Source organism: Mangifera indica, chromosome 18 (genome assembly GCF_011075055.1).
Source record: "Mangifera indica cultivar Alphonso chromosome 18, CATAS_Mindica_2.1, whole genome shotgun sequence".
In the NCBI taxonomy this organism is placed as follows: domain Eukaryota; kingdom Viridiplantae; phylum Streptophyta; class Magnoliopsida; order Sapindales; family Anacardiaceae; genus Mangifera; species Mangifera indica.
Window position 1 is genome coordinate 12,882,679 of NC_058154.1, and position 21,093 is coordinate 12,903,771.

Genomic DNA, 21,093 nt, shown 5'->3' on the forward strand with positions numbered 1-21,093 from the left:
TGAATAGGTAACGTGTTATTGTATGAGTAAGTAATGTAATTATCAAATTATTTCTAATTTATGATTATAACAAATCAAACACCCGTCCTTGAGCACATAAAATATTATTTATGTATTATTAAAGATAATATATTAATTTGATTATAAAATTGTAAAGATCATTAGTGAATTTTAAAATTGATTTCACACCTATTCAATTTCACAATGGCTACCCCACAAAAGTCCCATTAGGTAGACCTAATTTTATTTGATTGCTTATTAAACTAAGTATATTAGTGATTTATTTTTTGGGTTTCAATCCGTCATTTGTTTGGTCATTTTCAGTTTAATATAGGGGATTGTTATTGGGAGTAAACTCTAAAAGTTAATTATTGATATTAGAGATTTTAAAGTCATACAAACTCTACAAAAAAAATTACATTATTAACACATGTATAAACCTCACACGAGCCACATCAAAAGTTGTCACCATGTGTGTCGCACAATTACAAATATAGAATTAGTCACCATATGTAATTATATAAACTCTACAGTAGAAATTATCACCATTAATGTTGGAGATTGCAATTGCAAAAGTCGTCTTCACCTATAATTATATAAATCTCACACCAAAAATCATTACCACCTTTGTTGCATGATTGCAACTAGAAAACTTATATAAATCTCATGGTAGAAGTGGATACCGCTCACATCATATGACTGCAATGGAAAAGGTTATGGTGACTTTCATACTATACGTTACGAATTTTAGGATAACTACATCGAAAAAAATTAGATATTGAAATTAGAGAATCTAAACCTATATAATTTGTATATGAGAAACTCATATTTTTCAATATAGGATTTAAATTTCATATTTTATAGTTTGGACAGTAGCAAGGATTAATGTCTAAAGAAATGCCTTATTCAAGGTGTTTTCAGCCTTTACCCTAAATCTATTTCTGAATTCTTGTGGGTTGGGGCCCTTGAGATGGGTGGCTTCTGAAATAAGATAGTATTTGCTTAACCAATAATTGGGTAAAAGGTCACATTGTATCTTTCTGGAAGTGATATATCTTCTCCATTGAAGACTCCTCAAAAGCATCACTAGAACAACTTATATACGTTACCCCTTTGTTTCTCTTTTAATCGCTTTCTCAATATTGACTGTGCCTACCAACAACAACCAGGCCTTTTCAGTGGTTTGGAAACTACGCATCTTTATTTTATGAAATGGTTGTTAACTTCATCACGTACCAGAAATTTGGACCCATGAAAACCATCGTGTTAACAACTATGTGTGCATTTTGATATTAAGGTACCTGAACAAGAGGTAATTTAAGTTTGGTTTGAATCTCAGTTAATTTGAGATTGAGTTCGATTCACCCAATTGACAATAAATTCACTAAAGAAGTCATAAGAGAAGAAGCAGAAGAAGAAGAAATCTGAACGCATGAAAACCATTGTGTTAACTACTGCGCGTGCATTGTGACATAGGGGGATCCATTTGTAAACTGATGTTGACTCCATGGTTTGGAATTGTTAAAGAAAATTGCCTCGTCAACATGTTAACATACATAAATGCTCATTAAGGGTGGATTTAAATAGAAACCCTGATGTAGTTGTGGGCATAAACGTAACTATTTTATGTGACTGATTTTGATTTCCAGTTTCAGAGTCTTTGCAGACTTAAGTGTCGACTTGTTTCACTTTGTGGTACAGATATTAGCCAGGAAATGGCTTCAAAGAAAGGTTCTCCGAACAGAATTCTCGGTGGGTTGTGGTGGCAAATCTTTGGTTGCCATAAGTACAAGCTTTGGAGTGGTAACTACTGTGGCAGTTCTGGTTTACCTCATCCCAAGCTCATAGCTTGGTCATGTCTTCTCACACTGGTTCTGCTAGTAATGCATATCTGTAAGATCTTGGAGCTCTTACTTCCATCATTAATTTTTTCACGATCTTCGAGCAGACACTTTTCACTCAATGCCACCTCCCTCACAGGTTCCAAAAGATAACGAGGAAAATCATGTGATGCTTCCATGGTTGTAATGCCAGCTCGCAACAGTGCTCCGGATGGCGCAACACAAGGATTAATATTTGGTTGCTTATACATTGGCTGATGGGCCCATAATGAATTTTTCTAAAGGCCAAAGGACTATTTCCCACCCAAGGTATACTTTTTCTTCATATTCTCACCCGTTAACTTTGAAAAACCTATTTACCTATTCATGAGCTGTTAAAAAAAATAGATTCAAGGGAAAAATTATCATTTTATCTGTAATATTAAAAATAAATTAAAATTTAATCCTCTTTTCCCTCCCTAACCCCCTAAAACTAACCATTTCCCCCTAGGCCAAGTTTTGAAAAATAGCATTCCCCCCTTAGGGTTTAGTTTTCAATCCCCGATCCCAAATCCGACGCCATTGCCAACGACGAAGCCTTCTCGACGCACCACCATACTCCGACGACCTCTATTCTCTCCTCTAAAACGCTGATCAGCCCAAATCTGATGTCATCTTCACTTGGAAAGTTGAAGAGCTTCGTCGGTCGATCGACATTCTAGAGCTAGGCTGATCAATATTCCAGAGGAGAGAAGAGAGGCTGTCGGAGCATGGTGGTGCATCGGAAAGGCTTCGTCGTAGGCGATGGTGTCTGATTTGACGTCGGAAATTGAAAACTAAACCCTAAGGGGGGGAATACGATTTTTCAAAACTTGATCTAGAGAAAAATTGTTAGTTTTTAAGGGTTAGAGGAGGAAAAAAATATAAAATTTTAAGAGGTTAGGGCTCCGTTAAATATAACTACTCATAGATAGGTATTTGATATTTTTAAAATTAAAAAAGGAAAACTTGAGAATGTAACATACTTGGGTGGGAAATAGTGCTTTGGCCTTTTCTAAAAGAATAGGTGAAACTCCAGCATTGGGCCGGTTGTCTGTCCCCACAAAATCCCCCCTTTCACATCTACCACTGGCAATGTCAAAACGAGGACTAGTATAAAAGCCCAAGAACAGTCCAAAACTAGTCAACCGAATGAAGGCCATAACGAATTTTCAACACAACAGATTCAATAAAGCTTAAATAAACTCAACACAATCAATTATAAAAACCCAACAACAGCAAATCATCTACACAACCAATTAAATAAGCCTAACCTAACTCATTGACAACCAATTATTTTTATCCTTGGCCCGACATAATAAAGAGCATGGCCGAAAGGAAAGAATTTAGCCCAGGAAAAGAGAGTATTCAATGACTAGAAAATATGAGAACACCGTAAAAAAGGGAGAACTGACGAGAAGAAATCCATCAAAGCCAGTGTTTATGGTTAAAAAAACAGAGAAGCCGAGAAGAGAATCTTCTTTTGTGTGGGGTGAAAATTAAGTTCTCAAAACTAAAGGGTGGCAAGAGCAACAGAAAAAGTATGAAAATGGTAATTTTAGGGGTGAAATAAAGTGTTTCTAAACTAACGGTGTGCAATGATAAGTTTATAACATGTGAACATGAACAAATTATATATTTTTATTAGTTAAAAAAATCGTATATTTTTTATATCTAAATGTAAATAATAGGAAAACAGAAAACTATATGTAATAGGAAGAAAATAGATTTTCTTCATGGGGGTCAAATATTTTTCCTATATTTTAACAATGGTGATAAATAGGCCGATCTAGTTGCTTTATTTTATCCCCACAAACTGAAGGCTCTGATTCATTCACTTGGATTCACCATTCAGACAGACCAAACCTAAATTTAATCAAAATGTTTGCTGACACAACATACATTTGATATCCACTTCTTGTCTCAGCACCTAGCTCATCTAACTCATCATCTGTCAGTTCCCACTTTGGGCTGTGTTGTGTTGTGCTCTGTCGTGTTCTGTGTATGTTGTATTAAAAAAGAACCAAAATTTCAATCTGTTTTGACTCGTGTTAGCTGGGGATTGGTCAAGAAAACTTTTCTCAAAAAAATCAAAACAAGGTGAAAAAAAGTAAAGAACACTGTTTCTATCTGAAAACCCAAGCTTTGTTGTAAAGATCCAAGCTTTTCTGTTTTTTTGGTATGGCGTTAGTGCCATATTCAGGGGACCCCCCCCATGGGAAATCGAGTTCTGCAAATCTTCCTTGGCAGGACATGTTTAGAACAGCCTCATTTCGCAAGCCTTCAGCAGACCCTCCGTTCGACGCTACTCCACCTGAACCCGACGCTCCGCCACCTGAACCACACGCGCCGCCTGCACCACATCCGCAGAAGGGAAACTCCACTGACCCAGATCATAAAAACAGATTATCTGGTGATCCTCAGGTGAGACTCGGTCTATACATAGCCATGGCTCATGCTGGTCTTGCTTTCACTATTTTTATGCTATACTTTATATGCAAGCTATTGCAAGAGTATCTTAGGCCAATTCAGTGGGCCATATTGTGTTCGATTCCACTGAGAGGTATTCAACAAGCCCTTGTTGCATTTTGGAGTGAGCCATTGAAACTTGGCCTTACTGAGACTGTGCTTGCTATTCCTCTTACTATGTTTAAGGTATTCATTGGTACCCTTGTGGATATTAAGGATGTCTGCTTAAGGGTTTTTCATAAAGCATCAAAAAGTAATCGATCTAGGCATAATCAAAGTGGATTTTCGAATTTACTTAGGTGGCTAGTGTCTTTTGGAGTGTTTGTGATTGCTTATGAGTGGATTGGTGGTTTTGGATCATTGGTGATACTTGGTTTAGGGTTTGTGTTTAGTACTAGAAATGTTGATTCAACAATGTCTGTTGTTTCATCATTTAGGCTTAAAAGTTTTAGGCGAAGTCCAATTAGCGCATTTTTCACGCAAGGCATATTGAAGAGGTTGGAAACCATTGCAGCAATTGGGTTGATTGTTGGTATGATTGTAGTGTTCTTGTGTGGGATGATATTTTTCTCTTATAAGATTGGTGTTGAAGGAAAAGATGCTGTGATTTCAATCAAATCACATGTTGAGGAGAGTAATTATGCCGAGAGAATGGGTATTAAACAGTGGATGAAGGAGAATGACGTGCCTGGAATTGTGGATAGATACACTACAGCAGTTTATGAGACCGTCTCTGAGCAGGTAGATAACTTGGCAATGCAGTACAACTTGACTGAATTTGTTACGGGGATCAAGCATTTTATAATAGCACCGTCTGGTAATTCTTCAGGGCAATCAACAGCTTTGATGAGCCCCTCGCCATATACTGAGAAACTTGAGAGTTTAAGAAAGAGGGTTACCAATCGAGAATGGAGACAAATTTATAAAGAACTTACTGCTATTATTCGAGAATTGACAATCTCCAGAGTGGATCTAGTTGAGAAGGCAAAAGTTTTTGCAGCTCAAGGAGTGAATGTGTCACAACGTTTATTTGCTAGTAGTGCATCAGTGTTAGGTGGCAGTGCGAGGCTTATGCTCTCCATTGGATATTCTTTGATATCTGGAGCTGCAGAGGTTTTCAATTTCGTGTCTCAGTTGATGATATTCTTTTGGGTTCTGTATTATCTTATCACATCAAACTCTGGGGGAGTAACAGAACATGTAATGTGTATGCTTCCGATTTCTCAGTCTGCAAGGGCCAGATGTGTTGAAGTTATTGATAAGGCTGTTTCCAGTGTTCTTTTGGCCACAGCTGAAATTGCATTTTTTCAGGGATGTCTGACATGGCTATTGTTTAGACTGTACAAAATACACTTCTTGTATGTGTCAACCGTCCTTGCTATCATCAGCCCACTTCTCCCAATCTTTCCATCGTGGTTTGCAACGATACCAGCCGCCATCCAGCTCCTGCTTGAACGTAGATATATACTAGCCATCATCTTGTCTGTTATTCATCTTTTGCTCATGGATTATGGAGCATCTGAAATTCAGGAGGATATACCCGGTTATAGTGAATACCTCACAGGACTCAGCATAATCGGTGGAATGACAGTGTTCTCATCCGCCTTGGAGGTAATTGATACATATGCAACTTGCTTTTCAAATATGCGACTTATTTCTGTTTTAACGATTGCAATGATTCACATTTTTATAAAGCATCCTTGTTAGGTATTTCTATATTAGGTATTTCTAATCAGTTTATGTGGAACTATTGACGAATCGCTTTATCAGAAATGTTAACACTGCTGATTGTTAGATTTACTTGTCTTCTCTAACCTTCTGCAGGGAGCAATTATGGGGCCACTGATAACGACAGTTGTGATTGCGCTGAAGGACTTGTATGTTGAATTTGTTCTAGAAGAGCCAGAGTGATTAGGAGAGTGCAGATTGAGCCTCTGCTATTGCCTGCCTTTCATTCATATTTATATGCAACCATGAGGAGATCTTGTGTACATTAGTTAGAGCTGCTTGAATGAAGTTGCAGAAATGGTTGGCAATACATTTTCCTCAGCATGTCGTGCTTTATCAAGAGTAGTTCATATTTATAGCCAGCACTAGAGTATGGCTTCTTTTTTCCCCATTTTAAAGATATTTGAGGAATAGACTGAATGTGAGAAATGTGTTCAGATTCAAAATTGTTTATTAGATTTGTAAGAAGTTTTCAAAGTCCTATGTTTGGAACATATGGTTTGTGATTCTTTCATGTATATGTGTGTTTACGTGTTTCAATTTGAGGCAGCACTGGGAAAGAACTATTGCTTGCACGCCTGAACTTGTTTAGGGTCAGATCATTGATACATTGCAACTACAGATAGATTTAAGTCGAGTCAAATCTGAACAAAAGTCAATTTGAATTGAATTCAAATCCAAAGTAACCAGCTCAAGAACAAGTTTGACTTATGTGAATTGCCCACGTCAGTGCAGCAAGAGGGTTTGAGCCGAACTAAACAGTGTTTTGAACTTGAACAGTTGGGATCGAATCCACCTCTAATTGCAGTTGTAAAACTGATATACATAAATAAGCTGCCTCTTGGAACTTAAGATTTCAGAAAAGGAATATAATTCACCAAGCTATCAGGAAAGAGAAGGCACCATTGTGAACTGAAAACTACCTCCAGAAATCAAAGTAGTCCTCAATTATCCAGACTAAGGCAATTCAACTCTTTCCACCTTCATACAGACTCTTAATACAAGTTGACTCTCAAAATCCGACCCAGCACAATCAACAATTAAAATTACAAAGAAACGATTTCAAATCATTTTCCCAAGATTTTACTTCAGTAGTGAAGTTACTTCATGTATTTTTGTAAGAATTTCCTATGGAAGTCATTTCTGATAGTGTCATTGATGAAGCGTTTTGGAGTCTTGGTTTCACCACGAGCTTGGTTCTTGAAGACAACATCATCATCCCACCTGAAGCATCAAGAGCATATAAGAGGATGGAACACTAAACGCATTAAAGATTCCGTACTTCATTAAAGAACCAGCACAAATATAGATCTATGCAGCTACTAACCTTCTTTTAACATTAAATGAAGTTGGATTATTCAGCAATGGATTTCCGCGAAGAAGCTCTGCTTCCTTAGTTTTAGCCTCTTCTTCCCACTGTTGTTTTTCCTGCAGAAGCATTAAGTGAATTCATCATTATTAGTTAAATTCAAGGCATAAATTATACGAATGTTTACATTCATTTTAAGGCTACATGTATGGCCTTCAACAGCCAAAGTCAGAACACTTGTAGATCTTTGAAATGCTCACAATGAAAGAATAATATATATCTCACCTTTCGGAGTTTCTCTTCTGCCCTTTCCTTCTTAATTTGTTCAAGCTCAGCCAAAAGAGCTTCAGTGTCATCATCGTCATCATCATTGTCATCACTAGCATTAAAAATAACATGAACATTTAGTAATAAACGACATATTGTTCGTTTCAGAGATCCATCAATCAATAAACAGGTACAACAATAAGAACAGTTCAGTTTAGTGCCAGCACAGTTAAAAAAAGAAAGATGAAGAGAGAAATATCGAATGAGAGAAACCTGTCATCATCAGTTTTTACTTCCACATCAGAGTCATCAGCATCTACATTGCGTGGAATCAGACGGTCTTCAGTTTCCCTCTTACTCCCTACAGTCAACAAAGATAGTCAGTGAAGCACTTATAACAATCCATTCATTTGAAGAAATCAGATATGTAGGTCTATTCACCTTCCAACAGAAGATGGTTACTCTTCCTGCGATCTCTGTCATCTGCAACAATGAGCAAATTGATTAATTAACAATATATAATTAGCAAAGTGCAAAGAAATGGAAGTACAGACAGAAACAAAAAATTGACTGACAACAAAAAGTTGGCAAAATAATCAAGGTTTTCAAAGCAATGTTACCCGCATATGACTTGTCCTTAGATGAGAAATGCCTCCGCTCACGCTCTTCTAGCTCATATCGGAGGTTCCTCTTCTGCAATTCATCCTGAGTGTCTTGACCTTCTTTCCTGAAAAAGCACATAACAATCAAAAAAAAAAAAAAATCACAATCTGAACATCGCCATCAAACAAATATATAAAATTATCAATTCCTTACATCCATAAATGAACAAGTGTTTCAACTATTCACTTGATTAATGTCATCTGTAACACAATTATGGCAAAGAAAAATATTTCTAAATACACCAGAAGTATTCCCAAAGTTCGTTTCAACATATTATACCATATTCTCTGAAAACATCGTCAACCCCCCAACCAAAATTCTATATTTATCTCCTAAGAATTTTGTTTAGAAAACTATACTATTGCCATGCATTAACAAACTAGGTAAACATCCTCTAAAACAAGTAAATTACTACAATCTATAAAACTGAAGAAAAACAATAAGAAGCCTGAAACACCGACCTCGACTGTTTAAGCAATAACTTGTCTTTAAATCATAATCAATAATCATAGGCTGTGCTGAACGGGAACATTATGATTTTCTCTTTCAAAAAAAATAAAATAAAATCAATACATCATGTTATTGCTAATTACTCACCTAGGCTTTAGGTTTGTATGAGCTGCAAGGTCCCTGGAAGAATATTTCTGAGACGGCCCGAAAATCCGAGTACCACCTTGTTCGTTGCCTCCTTTAGCCGGTGCCCACGTCGGTCGAGCTGCGGTTGTCATGTCGTTTCGATTTCAATAGCTAGATTACTCTGCGGAACCCAAACAAACGCACAAAATTCGCTTTTTTAAGTAACAAAATCAACAGAATCAAGAGATATTATACGTTTCTAATTGATTTTAAACGAAAACACAGAAAGGAGATAGTGTTTTTACCTGTAATTTAATTGTTCTCGTCCGCTATCGAGGTCGCGTAGGAAAGAAAGGAGGATTGAATTTTGCTTATAAGAGGAACCGGAGTCGGTGAATGATTCGGACCCCACTTATCGGGTCATGGGGCTTGGGGTTGTTTGTGTTGGATTGGGCCTAATTAGTTAAGATTAGACCAACAAACAATCATTTGAATTTATGGGCCGGGCTGGGCCTTGTCATGAAATTATTAAGTTATAAATTTTACTTTTGAGTTCAAATCAAATCGAGGATTAGCTGGCTTCAGCTTGCATTAAATCTGTAATATTCAATTCAAATTCACTTGAGTTAGTAAATGGTATCATCGAAAGGTTGCTTAGGGATGAACAATATCGTTGAAGAGATGAAGAGATAGAAAAATACTAAATACTCATATCAATCAATTATATATTATTACGTCATTTTGTATAGATAAGATAGTAAAAAATATTTATACATTTTATTTTATTCAATTTTGATGACGATTTCAACAAAATTAAGATAAATGTCAAATGAGTAATTTGTATACTAAAAATGATATGACATCATATGATTGGATAATTATCTAATCACATGATAATATGTCATTGTCAGTACATAAATTAGTACTTATTAGTAGACATAATTTTACTAAATTAAAAATTATCTAATCATATAATGATATATCAATATTTATACTATTGTTTGCACACATTATCAGTGCATAGTATAATATTTATTTCAATTTCTCAAATTTTGAAAAATTAAAAAAGAATGGTTAGTGCCTAATCGTATTATTGCACCTTGTGGGTTTAATTCAAGTTAAATTGCAATCAGAAAAATGTGTAATTTAGTTAGAATTGAATCATAGGGGAAGAGATTTAGCAAAATAACACCTTAGTACAATTTCAATCATCGAATGACACATTTTCTAGTATGATTATGATTGAATTACATCAAATCATCGGTAAAGACTCTTAAGGTGAAAATAAAACTTACAAAAAAATGTTGGGGATAATTTGATAATTTTACTTGTATGATACTCCTTTTTCCATCAAAATTGTTTCATTTTAGGTAAATTTTGTAATTTAAGATTTTAAGAGATGAGATTTATGATTTCCGCAAACATTGGGTGTGACATAGAATCTACTATGCCATAATATGTTTCAACTTCATTTACTCATTTTCTCCTTGTACAGAAGGTCAATTGTGATTATTAAACTCAAAACAAATAGTTATGGCCAGAGCTCAAGCTTGGTGTAAAAAATTGTCTAGTTCAAGTCCTAAGCCATGGGGGTTCAACTTAAACTTGAATGAGGAAAAAAAAAAAAACTTTAAAAAATCTTACACTAATCAAGCAGATTAAAACTCAACAAATCATACTAAATTTGAGTTTGACTTTTTAAAAGCTCGTTGAATTTAAGCAAACCTAATTTCGAGCTTGACTTGAACCTAAACTATAGGTATAAACACAAGCATAAATGTCAGAATGTAGCCTTACTCAATAAATTATTAAGAGATAATTTTAGCGTAATTGGTATCACATAAGAGCCATTTGAATTTGATTATTAAACCTTGATTTGGTAAACGCATCAAGCCATTTCAATGTTGGTAATGTTACTTCGATGAAACAATAAATAAGTATTTCTTTTTAATATGTAACGTAAATGTATAAACACAGACGTAATATATAAACATATAAGAAAACCATATATGATAGTTCTGACTATCATATCTTGCCACATATAACGTTTTTTCATTCAAACAATTAAATTTATCTAAATGTTACATTAACAGTTACTCTATTTAAACCATTATATTATTTTAAACATGAAAACGGTTATCATTCCATTTAAACTATTAAAATTATCTAATCAGTGATGAATGTAGAAATTTTTGTCAGAGATATCAAATTAAATCACTAAAGCATGTCTATGCATCTTTGACCCTAGATTAGCTTCGACTTGAGTGTGTTGAAGTATCATGCGTATATATTGTGTGTATGAATATAAAAGACAAAAATTATATGGTTACATTTAACAACTCATTAAATCGAGGAAAATTTGTTACATATCATTATGGATTGTTTGGTTTTACCATGTATAACGTGTTTCCTTGAGAATCGATAAGTTAATCTATGCGTGATGGTTACTTTATCTAAAATATTATAATAATTTAAACGTATGCATGTTGATCACTTTATCTAAAACATTATAATAATTTAAACGTATGCGTGATGGTCACTCAATCTAAAATATTATAATAATTTAAACGTAGGAGGGATTACATTAGATTATTATGAACATCGTCAACAATCGTTATCCCATTCTAACCGTTAGATTCGATATGAACCGGTTTGATTAATTTAATCTATTCAAGCCAAGTAATGTTACCTTAAAGGGCTCCACTAGATTCTATTTGGTTTGTCATGGCAGGGGGGAATATAGCTTGCCCACCCACAATGAGAAGTTAAATACAAATCAGCCCTTGGAACTCTGAAGCAAGAATACAGTTGAACAGAACAATTTAGGCAGGAACAGCAGAGTGACAACTCACTGACTGTACAGGACTCTTCCTATAAGTAAGGCAAAAAACTAAACAATACTTCACAGCCACTCTTTCTTTAACACAACTCAACTCATTTCAGCAGCAAGATGAGTGATTTGAAGTCCAAATTCTTGGAGGTTTACCGTCTCTTGAAAGAGGAGGTCCTCAATGACTCAGCCTTTGAATTTACAGACGTTTCTCGCCAATGGGTTGAACGTGTAAGCCCCATTCAAGTTTTCTCCTGGTTTTCTTTTTTGTGGTTGTTGTTGTAATGAGTGTTTTTGGCTCAATGGGATTGGTTTGGGGGGGTTGGTTGTGGTAGTTGTTTGATTTGTTTTAGCTGGTCAGATATTGGTTTTAATGGTTGTTCAATAATCATTGGATTTTTATTTTCCCAAATTACTTAGTGCTTAGGATAGGAAAGATTTGATTTTTGGTAATCTCTTATGATGGAATTTTATGATTTATTTTCCCTTTTGAGAACCCTGGATTTGGATATATTTTAGCTTGATTTGCATCTTTTGACAAGTGCCTGGGTTATAATTCATTCAAAATCTGGCCTTGAAGTTACAGATCTGATGAAATGAGAAATGTTGATGTTGAAGCTTCAGTATTTTGCTTAAGGTAAACTTCGGTCTAGATTTGGTTCAATGATATAGATTTGTATTGTAAAAAGTTGACTAAAAACTTTTGGTATATTTCATGAAGTGGAATTCAATACATAGAACAGTGGAAGTTAATTAAAAAAAAATGATAGAAATGAGCTGAAAGTTTTTGCTGTTTTCCAGTTAGTCAAAGTAAATTGTGGCTGGAAGGTAAGAAGGATTTTTTTTTTTTCTTTTGGATTGTGAGTTGGGGAGATAAAACACCACTATTGCGTTTAAGATTATTGCAAAAAATCATAATGTTAGTTGTTAGTTGAGAAGGCAACAAGGAGGAAAGTGATTGATTGATTGAACTGTCCAAATGGCATTGGAGAAGGAGGGGTATTCGAATATTCAATTATATGGGCCACAGGATACACTTCTGTTCTTTTCATTTCTGTTGTGATTTTTTTAGTTTTCGAATACAGGGTACCCACATGTCTCTTCCTTCTTTATTAGATAGTGAACATTTGCAAGTTCTGATTATGCCTATCTGATGTGTTGTTGCAGATGTTGGATTACAATGTACCTGGAGGTCGGTTAGAATTTTCACATCTTGTACACTAAAGGAACTATTTGTTTCATTTATTTGAGTGCTGGACATTCTGTTCTACGAGGAGAGGAACTGCTTTCATTTTGAGAAGAAAATATACAGTCCTCTTATTCTAACATCTGTTATCGATTATATTCTGGACAGGAAAGTTGAACCGAGGGCTATCTGTTGTTGACAGCTATAAGTTACTGAAAGAAGGGATAGAGCTAACAAATGATGAAGTTTTACTTTCATCCGCACTTGGCTGGTGCATCGAATGGGTATGGCTATAGTCAGTTCTTGTTTTCTACTGTCATAAATTAGGATAATTGCTATTGAGGTCGTTTCTTTTACTTGCAGTGATGGCATAACCCATCTTGACATTTATTCTTGCAGCTTCAAGCATACTTTCTTGTTCTTGATGACATCATGGATGGCTCTCATACTCGCCGTGGTCACCCTTGCTGGTTCAGACTTCCACAGGTTATAAATTGATTTGAACTTGAGATTTTTCTGGTGCTGGTCAGCATCTTGTTGCTTTGAAATTTTTTAACTTGTGTTATTCCTATCACAGATTGGTATCATTGCTGTAAATGATGGCATAGTACTTCGCAATCATATCCCCAGAATTCTGAAGAAGTATTTTAAGGGAAAGCCTTATTATGTGGACTTGTTGGATTTATTTAATGAGGTAGATTGTCATTTCATTGGCTATAGATCAAAGCTTATTCGTTTTAGATGTAACCTTTTTTTCCGCATTGGCATGAATCATGCTTGTACAGGTTGAGTTTCAAACAGCTTCAGGACAAATGATTGACCTAATTTCGACAATTGAGGGAGAGAAAGATCTAACAAAGTACTCATCAGCACTGTAAGTAACAATGTTGTGATGTGTTTTAAATTCGTTTTACTGAAAAAAATGTTATCCATTTATGTTTTAATGCATTATATCGGTGTTTTCCTGTGTAGTCATCGCCGCATAGTTCAGTACAAAACTGCTTATTACTCTTTCTACCTTCCAGTAAGAAAATCTCCTCATGTTTTCATTGCTTCTGCTGCTGGTTTCTATTTTTTTCTTTTTCCTTTTTAAGTTTACAAACTCCCTTTTAATAGGCTTTCAACTGAAGTTTTATTTTGTGTAAACTCTTTGTGAAATACTTGTTTACCAGGATTTGACCTTTGTTGCTTCTGATCTCTCAATTCTTCCAGGTTGCTTGTGCATTACTTATGGCAGGCAAGAATCTCAATGATCATATGGACGTTAAGAACATCCTTATCGAAATGGGAATCTATTTTCAAGTACAGGTAATGCAAAACCATCTTCTTCATTTTCCCCATAGGCAGTGAAAAGTAACCAAGATTTGAGATGTTTTTACTTGGTGGTGCCTAAATTCTTGGTATTTTTGTAGGATGATTATCTAGATTGTTTCGGCACTCCGGAAATGATCGGTAAGGTAATGTACAGCTTAGCTTGTGGTAATGTGCTTAATTGTGTTTCACATATATTAATAAAGAGTCCGATGACCTAACAGTAGGCTTTCATACTATCAGATTGGAACTGATATTGAAGATTTTAAGTGCTCTTGGTTGGTTGTGAAAGCGATGGAATGTTGTGATGAAGAACAAAAGCAATTGTTAATTGTGAGAAAAAATCTCCGTCCTCTCGGCATTTTATTGTACTCATGTATTATTGTTAAAGGACTTAACACTGCACATTTTGTTTCCCAGGAGAATTATGGGAAAGCAGATCCGGCCTGTATTGCGAAAGTGAAAGAGCTTTACAATATTATTGATCTTCAGGTTTGTCTTCACACCTCCTTTCTATAAACATAAACACAAGTTCAGGTTTTCACTGGCACGATCAAGAAGGCTGCTGCGTTACCTTACATTGTGATCAAAGGTGTATGCCTGATGCTCAAACATATTTCGGGGTATTTTTGCAGGGTGCATTCACAGAGTACGAGAGCGAGAGTTATGAAAAGTTAATAAAGTCCATTGAAGCTCATCCCAGTGAGGCCATTCAAGCTTTGTTGAAGTCATTTTTAGCCAAGATTTACAAGAGGCAGAAATAGATCAGTCAATCAACAAGGAATAGGAGAGTAGCTGTTGGATTTTCTTTCTTTTGGCATATTGCCTTTAAATGTAAGAGAATTTAAGTGTGGATTTTTTTTTTTTCAATGAACATTTGAGTTACTTTTGGTTCTCAATCTCCTTCCATTTTTCATTTCAGAAGAGGATAAATGAGTTGTCAGAAGTACTTAAAATGAGTATCAATTTAGATGTTAATGATGATATATCACTATACGATTGGGTGTTACTTTAATTTTAATTCAAAATCATTCAATCATATAGTGATATCTTATTATAAGTACTCATTATAAATGTACATAGTTTCATTGAGTAATACTTATATATATACAAACATGTTTTATTAACTTGTCTATAAAACAATATGTGATTGAGTGATTTAGATATGAGAGAAAAAAGTAAAAAATCACAAAAAAAATCAATTTTTGATAAAACGAGACTTGTTTGGGCTTGAGCAGTATCAAATCCTACCTTGATCATGATTGAAAATTAATATAAGATTAAAGGTTGAATTCAATTCGAATTGTTCAAACTTCATTTTGAGTTCGAATCACTAGTCAAGAATGAAAACATGTTGAATTTAAACTGACTTAAATTAAATTCAAATTAACTCATTTTCAGATTGAGTTTAAATCTTAACTCATCAGTATTGAATAAACTCTTTTAAATTCAAATCGATACCAAATTACCCTTGTTTAGATTCGATTAACATCGAATCCAGTCATGACTATGATTGAAAATTAACATGAGAATTGAAACTATTAGTTTACTCATACTATTTACATAGTCATGACAAGTCAGCAAGGACATTTGTCTCATCCATATTTTATTCATAAATTATGGGAAAAAAAAAAAAGAATGGCTGAAATTTGTTGATGGGTGTCTGTCTCCACATATTTAGAACTGCAAACTGTTATGGATTTCTTTGACATATCTAAGTTTGAGTGATTTTTGCAATTCTATTGAATTTTTGCCCTCTGCAAAGGTTCCAACATACATATTTTTTTTTATATTCAGGTTCAGGGCTAGCTCTTATTTCCCTTTGCATTCTTGTACACTACAATATTAGAAAGAAAGAAACAAGCATAGAGATTCATTTCTGCCTGCAATTTCTGCACTTGGAGAATGATGAGGTAATCCTTCAACTTTTTGTTGTTCTCGACCCAGATCGGATGGTTCAAACTCATTTTAGCCATTGAACCAGAAACCATCTTGTTGGCTTCACTTCATGTTGTTTCATAATATTGTTATAATTTTTATTTGATATATTTTAATTAGACGTGGGGTTCGAATCTACATTTGTTTGTAGGGTGATAAATTTGTCATATGTAAAATTTTAATTATATTGCTAACACCATATTAACATTACCAGTTTAAACTAGTCGATCGAAGATCAAGATCCAATTCAGATCTAAAAACATTAGATTAAGAACATATGTATATATCCTATAAACCAGAAAATCAGTATGTTAAAATGATCATATATGATATTATGATCCTCTAAAGACATAAATCTTGACATATTCTGCATGAAATCTTTACGTCTTGTAATGTTTTTTACAGCCAAGCTTTGAACACAGAAAGCATCATGAACGAGCGTGAGGCTCAGGCTCAGCAATCACCTGGCGGAATTGCCATAGCTCTTAAGAAGACAGCTCCACAAATATCAGTTCCATCGATGAACTTGGAGGATATCAAGAGACAAAGACAATCATCCTTCCACAGCTCACCTCGCTCGCACAGGGACCTCACAAAGTCTTCGAGTACACGGTGCCTTTGCTCGCCCACCACCCACGTCGGCTCTTTCCGATGCCGCCTCCATAGAGCGCCTGGAATGCCTAGAGGAGGCTCAGTTGGCTCCAATCTTTCCCTACTTGGAGCCACCAAAACAAGCCTAGCTCATGATTGATTAATTCTGATTCATTGATTTTTAAATTACTATATAATTTGATTGTGTGGTGTGTCTGTGTGTGTGGTGATTGCTGATAAGTTACATGAACATTAGAGAGCAGGTGGAATCTGTCAGTGATGATCTTGTACTGTTTGCCAATGGTGCTTCCATTGTTCATTGTTGTTGTCACTTTACATGTCAAGCATGTTGAAGGGAGATTAAGAACCTTTGGTTATTTCATCTTATTTATGTGTATATTAAAGTTAGATCCGAATCGAGTTAGTTAAGTTGAATTGGTGTTTGAATTGCACTAAACTAAATTTGAGCTAGAACTTTAATTTGGTAGTTTAGCTCGAATTTCCTTTTGACAATATTGTTTATTATGCTAGTAATACTATTTATTTTTTAATACATATAACTATTCAAACTATCAATAACCTCTGATCAATTTGAATAAGTTTGAGCTTGAATTCAAACTTTAACTATCATATAAGATTCGAACTGAAGTATAATTAATCTATATTTAAACTTGATTAGTATGAAATCAACTCTAATACTAATTTCTTTGTGACTATGACGGTTGTCATGTTCATGGTTGTATATGGGACATGGTAGATGACAATTTGTGAAATGGAATAGGGATTTTAAATTGTACAATCTTGTTAGTGACGAAAGTAATCAATTAAAACAAAACTCTTAATGGTTTTACAATTAATATGATAATTGTGCGACGACCTGTCATGAATAGATGCTCATATCAATATAAAACTGAAGATAATAAGTGACAAAACATTCCAATGACACATTTCCTCCTATTATGTGAGACACAAAATGGTATTTTTACTCTTTTATCAATTAAAGTTTTGTGTGAAAAAATGTTTATTTATGTCATAGTATATTTAGCTCAAATCTTAGATGGGGAAATTTCTTTATTGTTGGTTTTTTTTTTTAAATCCAAAAAAATCTTTTGAGATCAATTTAAATATAAAAAAATTGGTTTGAGATCGATTTGAATAAAATAGAACTAATTAAAATCAATTTGAATTCAAAAAAGTTAATTTAAAAATAATTTAAATCCAAAAATATTAACTCAAAATTAATATAATATCAAATAAGTTAAAATTCAAATTTAATTAATTTAAAGATAAATGTGATATTTAATTTTAATTTAATTTGTTCGATTGGAGCTCAAATTTAGGTCCAAATAGGCAATGAGTCCAACCCTATTACAATGACATAATTATTTTATTTTAGATTACATATAATTTGTCCAAGTAAAACTTTTATAGACGTCGTCGTTAAGTAATAATCCAAACGGTGTCGTTTGATTATACCTGCCATATCAAAACGCATTCGTTTTCAACCTGTCATCACATCGCACCATATCATCCGGTCATCGTCTTCATCGCCTTGTTGGCACAATAAACTCCAAAACAGCTAGCTCCAGAATATATTCCCATTCCCGTGTGATCCGAGTTTCATTATTCACAAAGGTACGGTCTTTATCTCTTTCTGGTTTGTTTTGGGTTCGTTTTACCCTGTTTGTTTCCCGAGAAAAGGCCACAAATTGACGGAAATTCGAACTTTTTGGTTTCCACGTCTTTTGCAATCCAAGAAACACAAAAAGTATATCCCAATTTCAGTCCAATCTGTCGTTTATGTAATTTTGGTGGAGAAGCTTTTTTTTTTTTTGTTCTGGAATTAATCATTCTATGTTGATTACTATTGTTCCTTAATAAAAAATTATGATTAGGGTTTGATTTTATATTATTTGCGTTGTTCAATTGAGGGTTTTGATTCAATGATTGATAAAAATTATTTCTTCTTTTAATGGGTTTGGCTGTAAATCCAATTTATAAACTTGAGTAATTTGGTTGAAATATATCATTTTGTTCAACAAATCATGATTTTATTTGAACTTGTTTTCAGGTGATCATCTCCATCACATTCCATCACATTCAAGATGCATGTGTTGAATTCAGCTTGTATTGCTACATCACCTTTGTTGATTCCAGGTAGATTTTTGTGTGTGAATGTGTATATATAGATAGATAGATAGATACATACATAGATGGAATATTTTTGTGTGTGTTTATGTGGATGGATGTGATCGACAGACTCATAGATGGATAGATAGATAGGTGAAGAGAGATTACACTCTTGTATTTTTGTTCTTTGCAACATATTTATATTTGTTCATTAGCGTTGCAAGAATGTACAGTAAATTACTGGGCAGATTGTGAGTTGGGAATTTTTATAACACTGTGTCAATGTGTGTTTAGGTGGTACCGTTGGCCACAAAGATTCGATGATATTTTTTATTGCATTTTTATTTTTTGAGAAATTGATATTTATGTTGAAATAGAGCAGAAGAATGGAATTTCTGCATGACACATCCAAACACAGCTTTTTGTTTATGTGCAGTGTTGACAACATTATTTATTGTTTTGTGGTTCATGAGATTCAGGGAATTGGTGTAAAGAGCAAGTTAATCTTTCTAAATGTCGTCCGGCAAGGATTTCTGCACAATTTCAACCTGCCGTTGCTCCAGTTGGGTTTGGCTTGCAATTACAACCTATTGATAAAAGAAGAATACGGTCTGCTGTAGCATATGCTTCTGCTTCGGTAGGTTCTATTTGTTACTTCTACTTTAATGTCCTTTTTCTGTTACCTAAGTTGATAGATTTTATTTCTTAAACCGAAATTGTTATGGATCAAATAATTCTTCAGACTTTCCTTGTTTAAACTAGAATTTGGATTATTGGAAGTTGGTTTGTTTTGTTAGTTGTCAGTCAGTATTAAGGTTGCAGATAATTCAGAAATATGATCTTTTGCACTAGTTGCTTTAATGTGTCAGTCTATTAACAAAGACTAGGGGGGCTTCAATATGAACCTAGCTTGGGACCGGCTTGAGCTTCTATCAAGGCTATAATGCCCAACTCGAGCTCATGCATGTTCAAGTTAGTGCACAGTGTCATTAGAGCGCCACAGGTGGGGTGAACAATATTGTTGAAACAGTGTCAATAGTTGAAAGAACGAGTTGATTTTGAGCCGAGTTGTTGAGTTAGAGCTACAGTTTAAAATAGACTTGTTTGAATACGAGTTGTGGATATGATTTGAGTTAGCTTGGATCGAATCTACCCTTGACAAAAGTGGGTTAGAAAATGGAGAACTATAGCTACTAATATTGCTCCTCCAAAAGTAGCTGACGAATGGAAATTAAAAGAATTGTATAAAACAAGCTTTGCAAGAAGGAAGAGTTGGTGTAGAAACTAGTTGAAGGTTGATCTCAAGGTCTTGATTTCTTTTTCCTCATTATTGCAGGGGCAGACACAAACCGTAACCAAGCAGGCGCCAACGATAACGATCACCAACGCTCCTGGTAATAGCTATTATTCTTTCAAAAGTTTTAGTATTTTATCAGTTTTTTTTTTCCCAGTTATCCTAATTGGTATTGGTAAACTGATTTTCAGCATCACCGAAACTGGATGATGGTGGGACTGGATTTCCACCCCGAGATGATGATGGTGGTGGGGGTGGTGGAGGTGGTGGTGGAGGCAATTGGTCAGGGGGATTCTTTCTCTTTGGTTTTCTTGCTTTTTTAGGGTTTTTAAAGGATAAAGAAAGCGAGGAGAATTACCAGGACAATCGCAGGAGATAAGAAAAGGTTTATAAATTTTGAAACTTAATTCAGGCTACAGATTTAGTTTCTGATGCTGTATTCTTTCATGACATTAACAATTACGTCTGCTACATGACAAAGTTAGTCCTTGGAATTGACTTTTCTACTTATCGTTCTTCAATAAAAATTGAGAGCTGGTGTTCATGCCTAGAAAATTTTTCTAGCATGTAATTTTAATGCGGTAGTTTTCTTCATACCTCAGCCATTAGTGCTCCAAAATAATTATCAAGCAAATTATTGTACCCACAGCTGGGAATGAATTTGATTCAAGCTGTTGGAGCTTGGATTGTTGTTTGGCTCGAACTCTTTTACCCTGTAGCATCGGAGTTGGCCTCTGCCAGCTATTCTTCGTTTTTGTTTTTACTATTTTTGTTTGGATTCAAATGATTCTTTTTCTTATATAATGATATTGTTTCGTGGTGAAGTTTCGTTAGCATTCCCATAGAAGTTTCACTTCTATTAACAACTATGTTGGAACTTTTCTGAAGTTCCTAAATTAGAGCTTGTTCAAGCAGACTATGTGATTAATGTAACCAAAGGAT

At 34.6% G+C, this 21,093-nt stretch overlaps 5 protein-coding genes across 9 annotated transcripts; 4 read left to right on the forward strand and 1 right to left on the reverse strand.

Moving 5' to 3' along the window:
- The first annotated feature begins 3,721 nt into the window (after positions 1-3,721).
- Positions 3,722-6,606, forward strand: LOC123202085. Its single transcript, XM_044617811.1, has 2 exons — positions 3,722-5,939; positions 6,153-6,606. Exons 1-2 carry the CDS (start codon positions 4,041-4,043, stop codon positions 6,237-6,239), a joined length of 1,986 nt encoding a protein of 661 aa, XP_044473746.1. The 5' UTR covers positions 3,722-4,040; the 3' UTR covers positions 6,240-6,606.
- A 214-nt stretch (positions 6,607-6,820) lies between these two features.
- LOC123202086 (protein CWC15 homolog) lies at positions 6,821-9,315 on the reverse strand. The gene is made up of 8 exons (XM_044617812.1): positions 9,177-9,315; positions 8,893-9,052; positions 8,253-8,359; positions 8,074-8,115; positions 7,906-7,993; positions 7,651-7,744; positions 7,384-7,484; positions 6,821-7,280 (listed from the first exon to the last, which is right to left on the reverse strand). The coding sequence occupies exons 2-8, from the start codon at positions 9,021-9,023 to the stop codon at positions 7,157-7,159; spliced, it is 687 nt and encodes a 228-aa protein (XP_044473747.1). The 5' UTR covers positions 9,024-9,052; positions 9,177-9,315; the 3' UTR covers positions 6,821-7,156.
- A 2,289-nt stretch (positions 9,316-11,604) lies between these two features.
- LOC123201532 (farnesyl pyrophosphate synthase 1-like) lies at positions 11,605-15,097 on the forward strand. 2 transcript variants are annotated; one of them, XM_044617086.1, is made up of 13 exons: positions 11,608-11,932; positions 12,288-12,338; positions 12,869-12,893; positions 13,056-13,171; positions 13,287-13,373; positions 13,465-13,581; positions 13,673-13,761; positions 13,860-13,911; positions 14,100-14,195; positions 14,300-14,344; positions 14,442-14,531; positions 14,619-14,690; positions 14,834-15,097. In XM_044617086.1, exons 3-13 carry the CDS (start codon positions 12,869-12,871, stop codon positions 14,960-14,962), a joined length of 918 nt encoding a protein of 305 aa, XP_044473021.1. In that variant the 5' UTR covers positions 11,608-11,932; positions 12,288-12,338; the 3' UTR covers positions 14,963-15,097. The 2 variants fall into 2 exon arrangements, with proteins under 2 accessions (XP_044473020.1, XP_044473021.1); XM_044617085.1 differs by lacking the exon at positions 12,288-12,338 and having other exon boundaries at positions 11,605-11,932.
- Positions 15,098-15,923: 826 nt separating this feature from the next.
- LOC123202500 lies at positions 15,924-17,156 on the forward strand. The gene is made up of 2 exons (XM_044618461.1): positions 15,924-16,111; positions 16,542-17,156. The coding sequence occupies exons 1-2, from the start codon at positions 16,104-16,106 to the stop codon at positions 16,885-16,887; spliced, it is 354 nt and encodes a 117-aa protein (XP_044474396.1). The 5' UTR covers positions 15,924-16,103; the 3' UTR covers positions 16,888-17,156.
- A 1,050-nt stretch (positions 17,157-18,206) lies between these two features.
- LOC123202017 (protein YELLOW LEAF 1, choloroplastic-like) lies at positions 18,207-20,728 on the forward strand. Of its 4 annotated transcripts, none has more exons than XM_044617724.1 (5): positions 18,207-18,362; positions 18,799-18,884; positions 19,331-19,494; positions 20,194-20,251; positions 20,343-20,728. In XM_044617724.1, exons 2-5 carry the CDS (start codon positions 18,833-18,835, stop codon positions 20,528-20,530), a joined length of 462 nt encoding a protein of 153 aa, XP_044473659.1. In that variant the 5' UTR covers positions 18,207-18,362; positions 18,799-18,832; the 3' UTR covers positions 20,531-20,728. The 4 variants fall into 4 exon arrangements, with proteins under 4 accessions (XP_044473659.1, XP_044473661.1, XP_044473660.1 ...); XM_044617726.1 differs by having other exon boundaries at positions 18,208-18,362; positions 19,337-19,494; XM_044617725.1 differs by having other exon boundaries at positions 18,356-18,495.
- Positions 20,729-21,093: the final 365 nt, after the last annotated feature.

Excerpts from the sequence above, each read along its gene's own strand:
- LOC123202085 (XM_044617811.1), top strand. The coding sequence starts at position 4,041 with ATGGCGTTAGTGCCATATTCAGGGGACCCCCCCCATGGGAAATCGAGT. Across the intron at positions 5,940-6,152 it reads TGTTCTCATCCGCCTTGGAG|GGAGCAATTATGGGGCCACT; the intron begins GTAATTGATACA and ends AACCTTCTGCAG.
- LOC123202086 (XM_044617812.1), bottom strand. The coding sequence starts at position 9,023 with ATGACAACCGCAGCTCGACCGACGTGGGCACCGGCTAAAGGAGGCAAC. Across the intron at positions 7,745-7,905 it reads GTAAAAACTGATGATGACAG|TGATGACAATGATGATGACG; the intron begins GTTTCTCTCATT and ends TTTTAATGCTAG. Across the intron at positions 7,281-7,383 it reads TCATTTAATGTTAAAAGAAG|GTGGGATGATGATGTTGTCT; the intron begins GTTAGTAGCTGC and ends TTGATGCTTCAG.
- LOC123201532 (XM_044617085.1), top strand. The coding sequence starts at position 11,822 with ATGAGTGATTTGAAGTCCAAATTCTTGGAGGTTTACCGTCTCTTGAAA. Across the intron at positions 11,933-12,868 it reads CTCGCCAATGGGTTGAACGT|ATGTTGGATTACAATGTACC; the intron begins GTAAGCCCCATT and ends GTGTTGTTGCAG. Across the intron at positions 12,894-13,055 it reads GGATTACAATGTACCTGGAG|GAAAGTTGAACCGAGGGCTA; the intron begins GTCGGTTAGAAT and ends TATTCTGGACAG.
- LOC123202017 (XM_044617724.1), top strand. The coding sequence starts at position 18,833 with ATGCATGTGTTGAATTCAGCTTGTATTGCTACATCACCTTTGTTGATT. Across the intron at positions 18,885-19,330 it reads ATCACCTTTGTTGATTCCAG|ATTCAGGGAATTGGTGTAAA; the intron begins GTAGATTTTTGT and ends GTGGTTCATGAG. Across the intron at positions 19,495-20,193 it reads TAGCATATGCTTCTGCTTCG|GGGCAGACACAAACCGTAAC; the intron begins GTAGGTTCTATT and ends TCATTATTGCAG.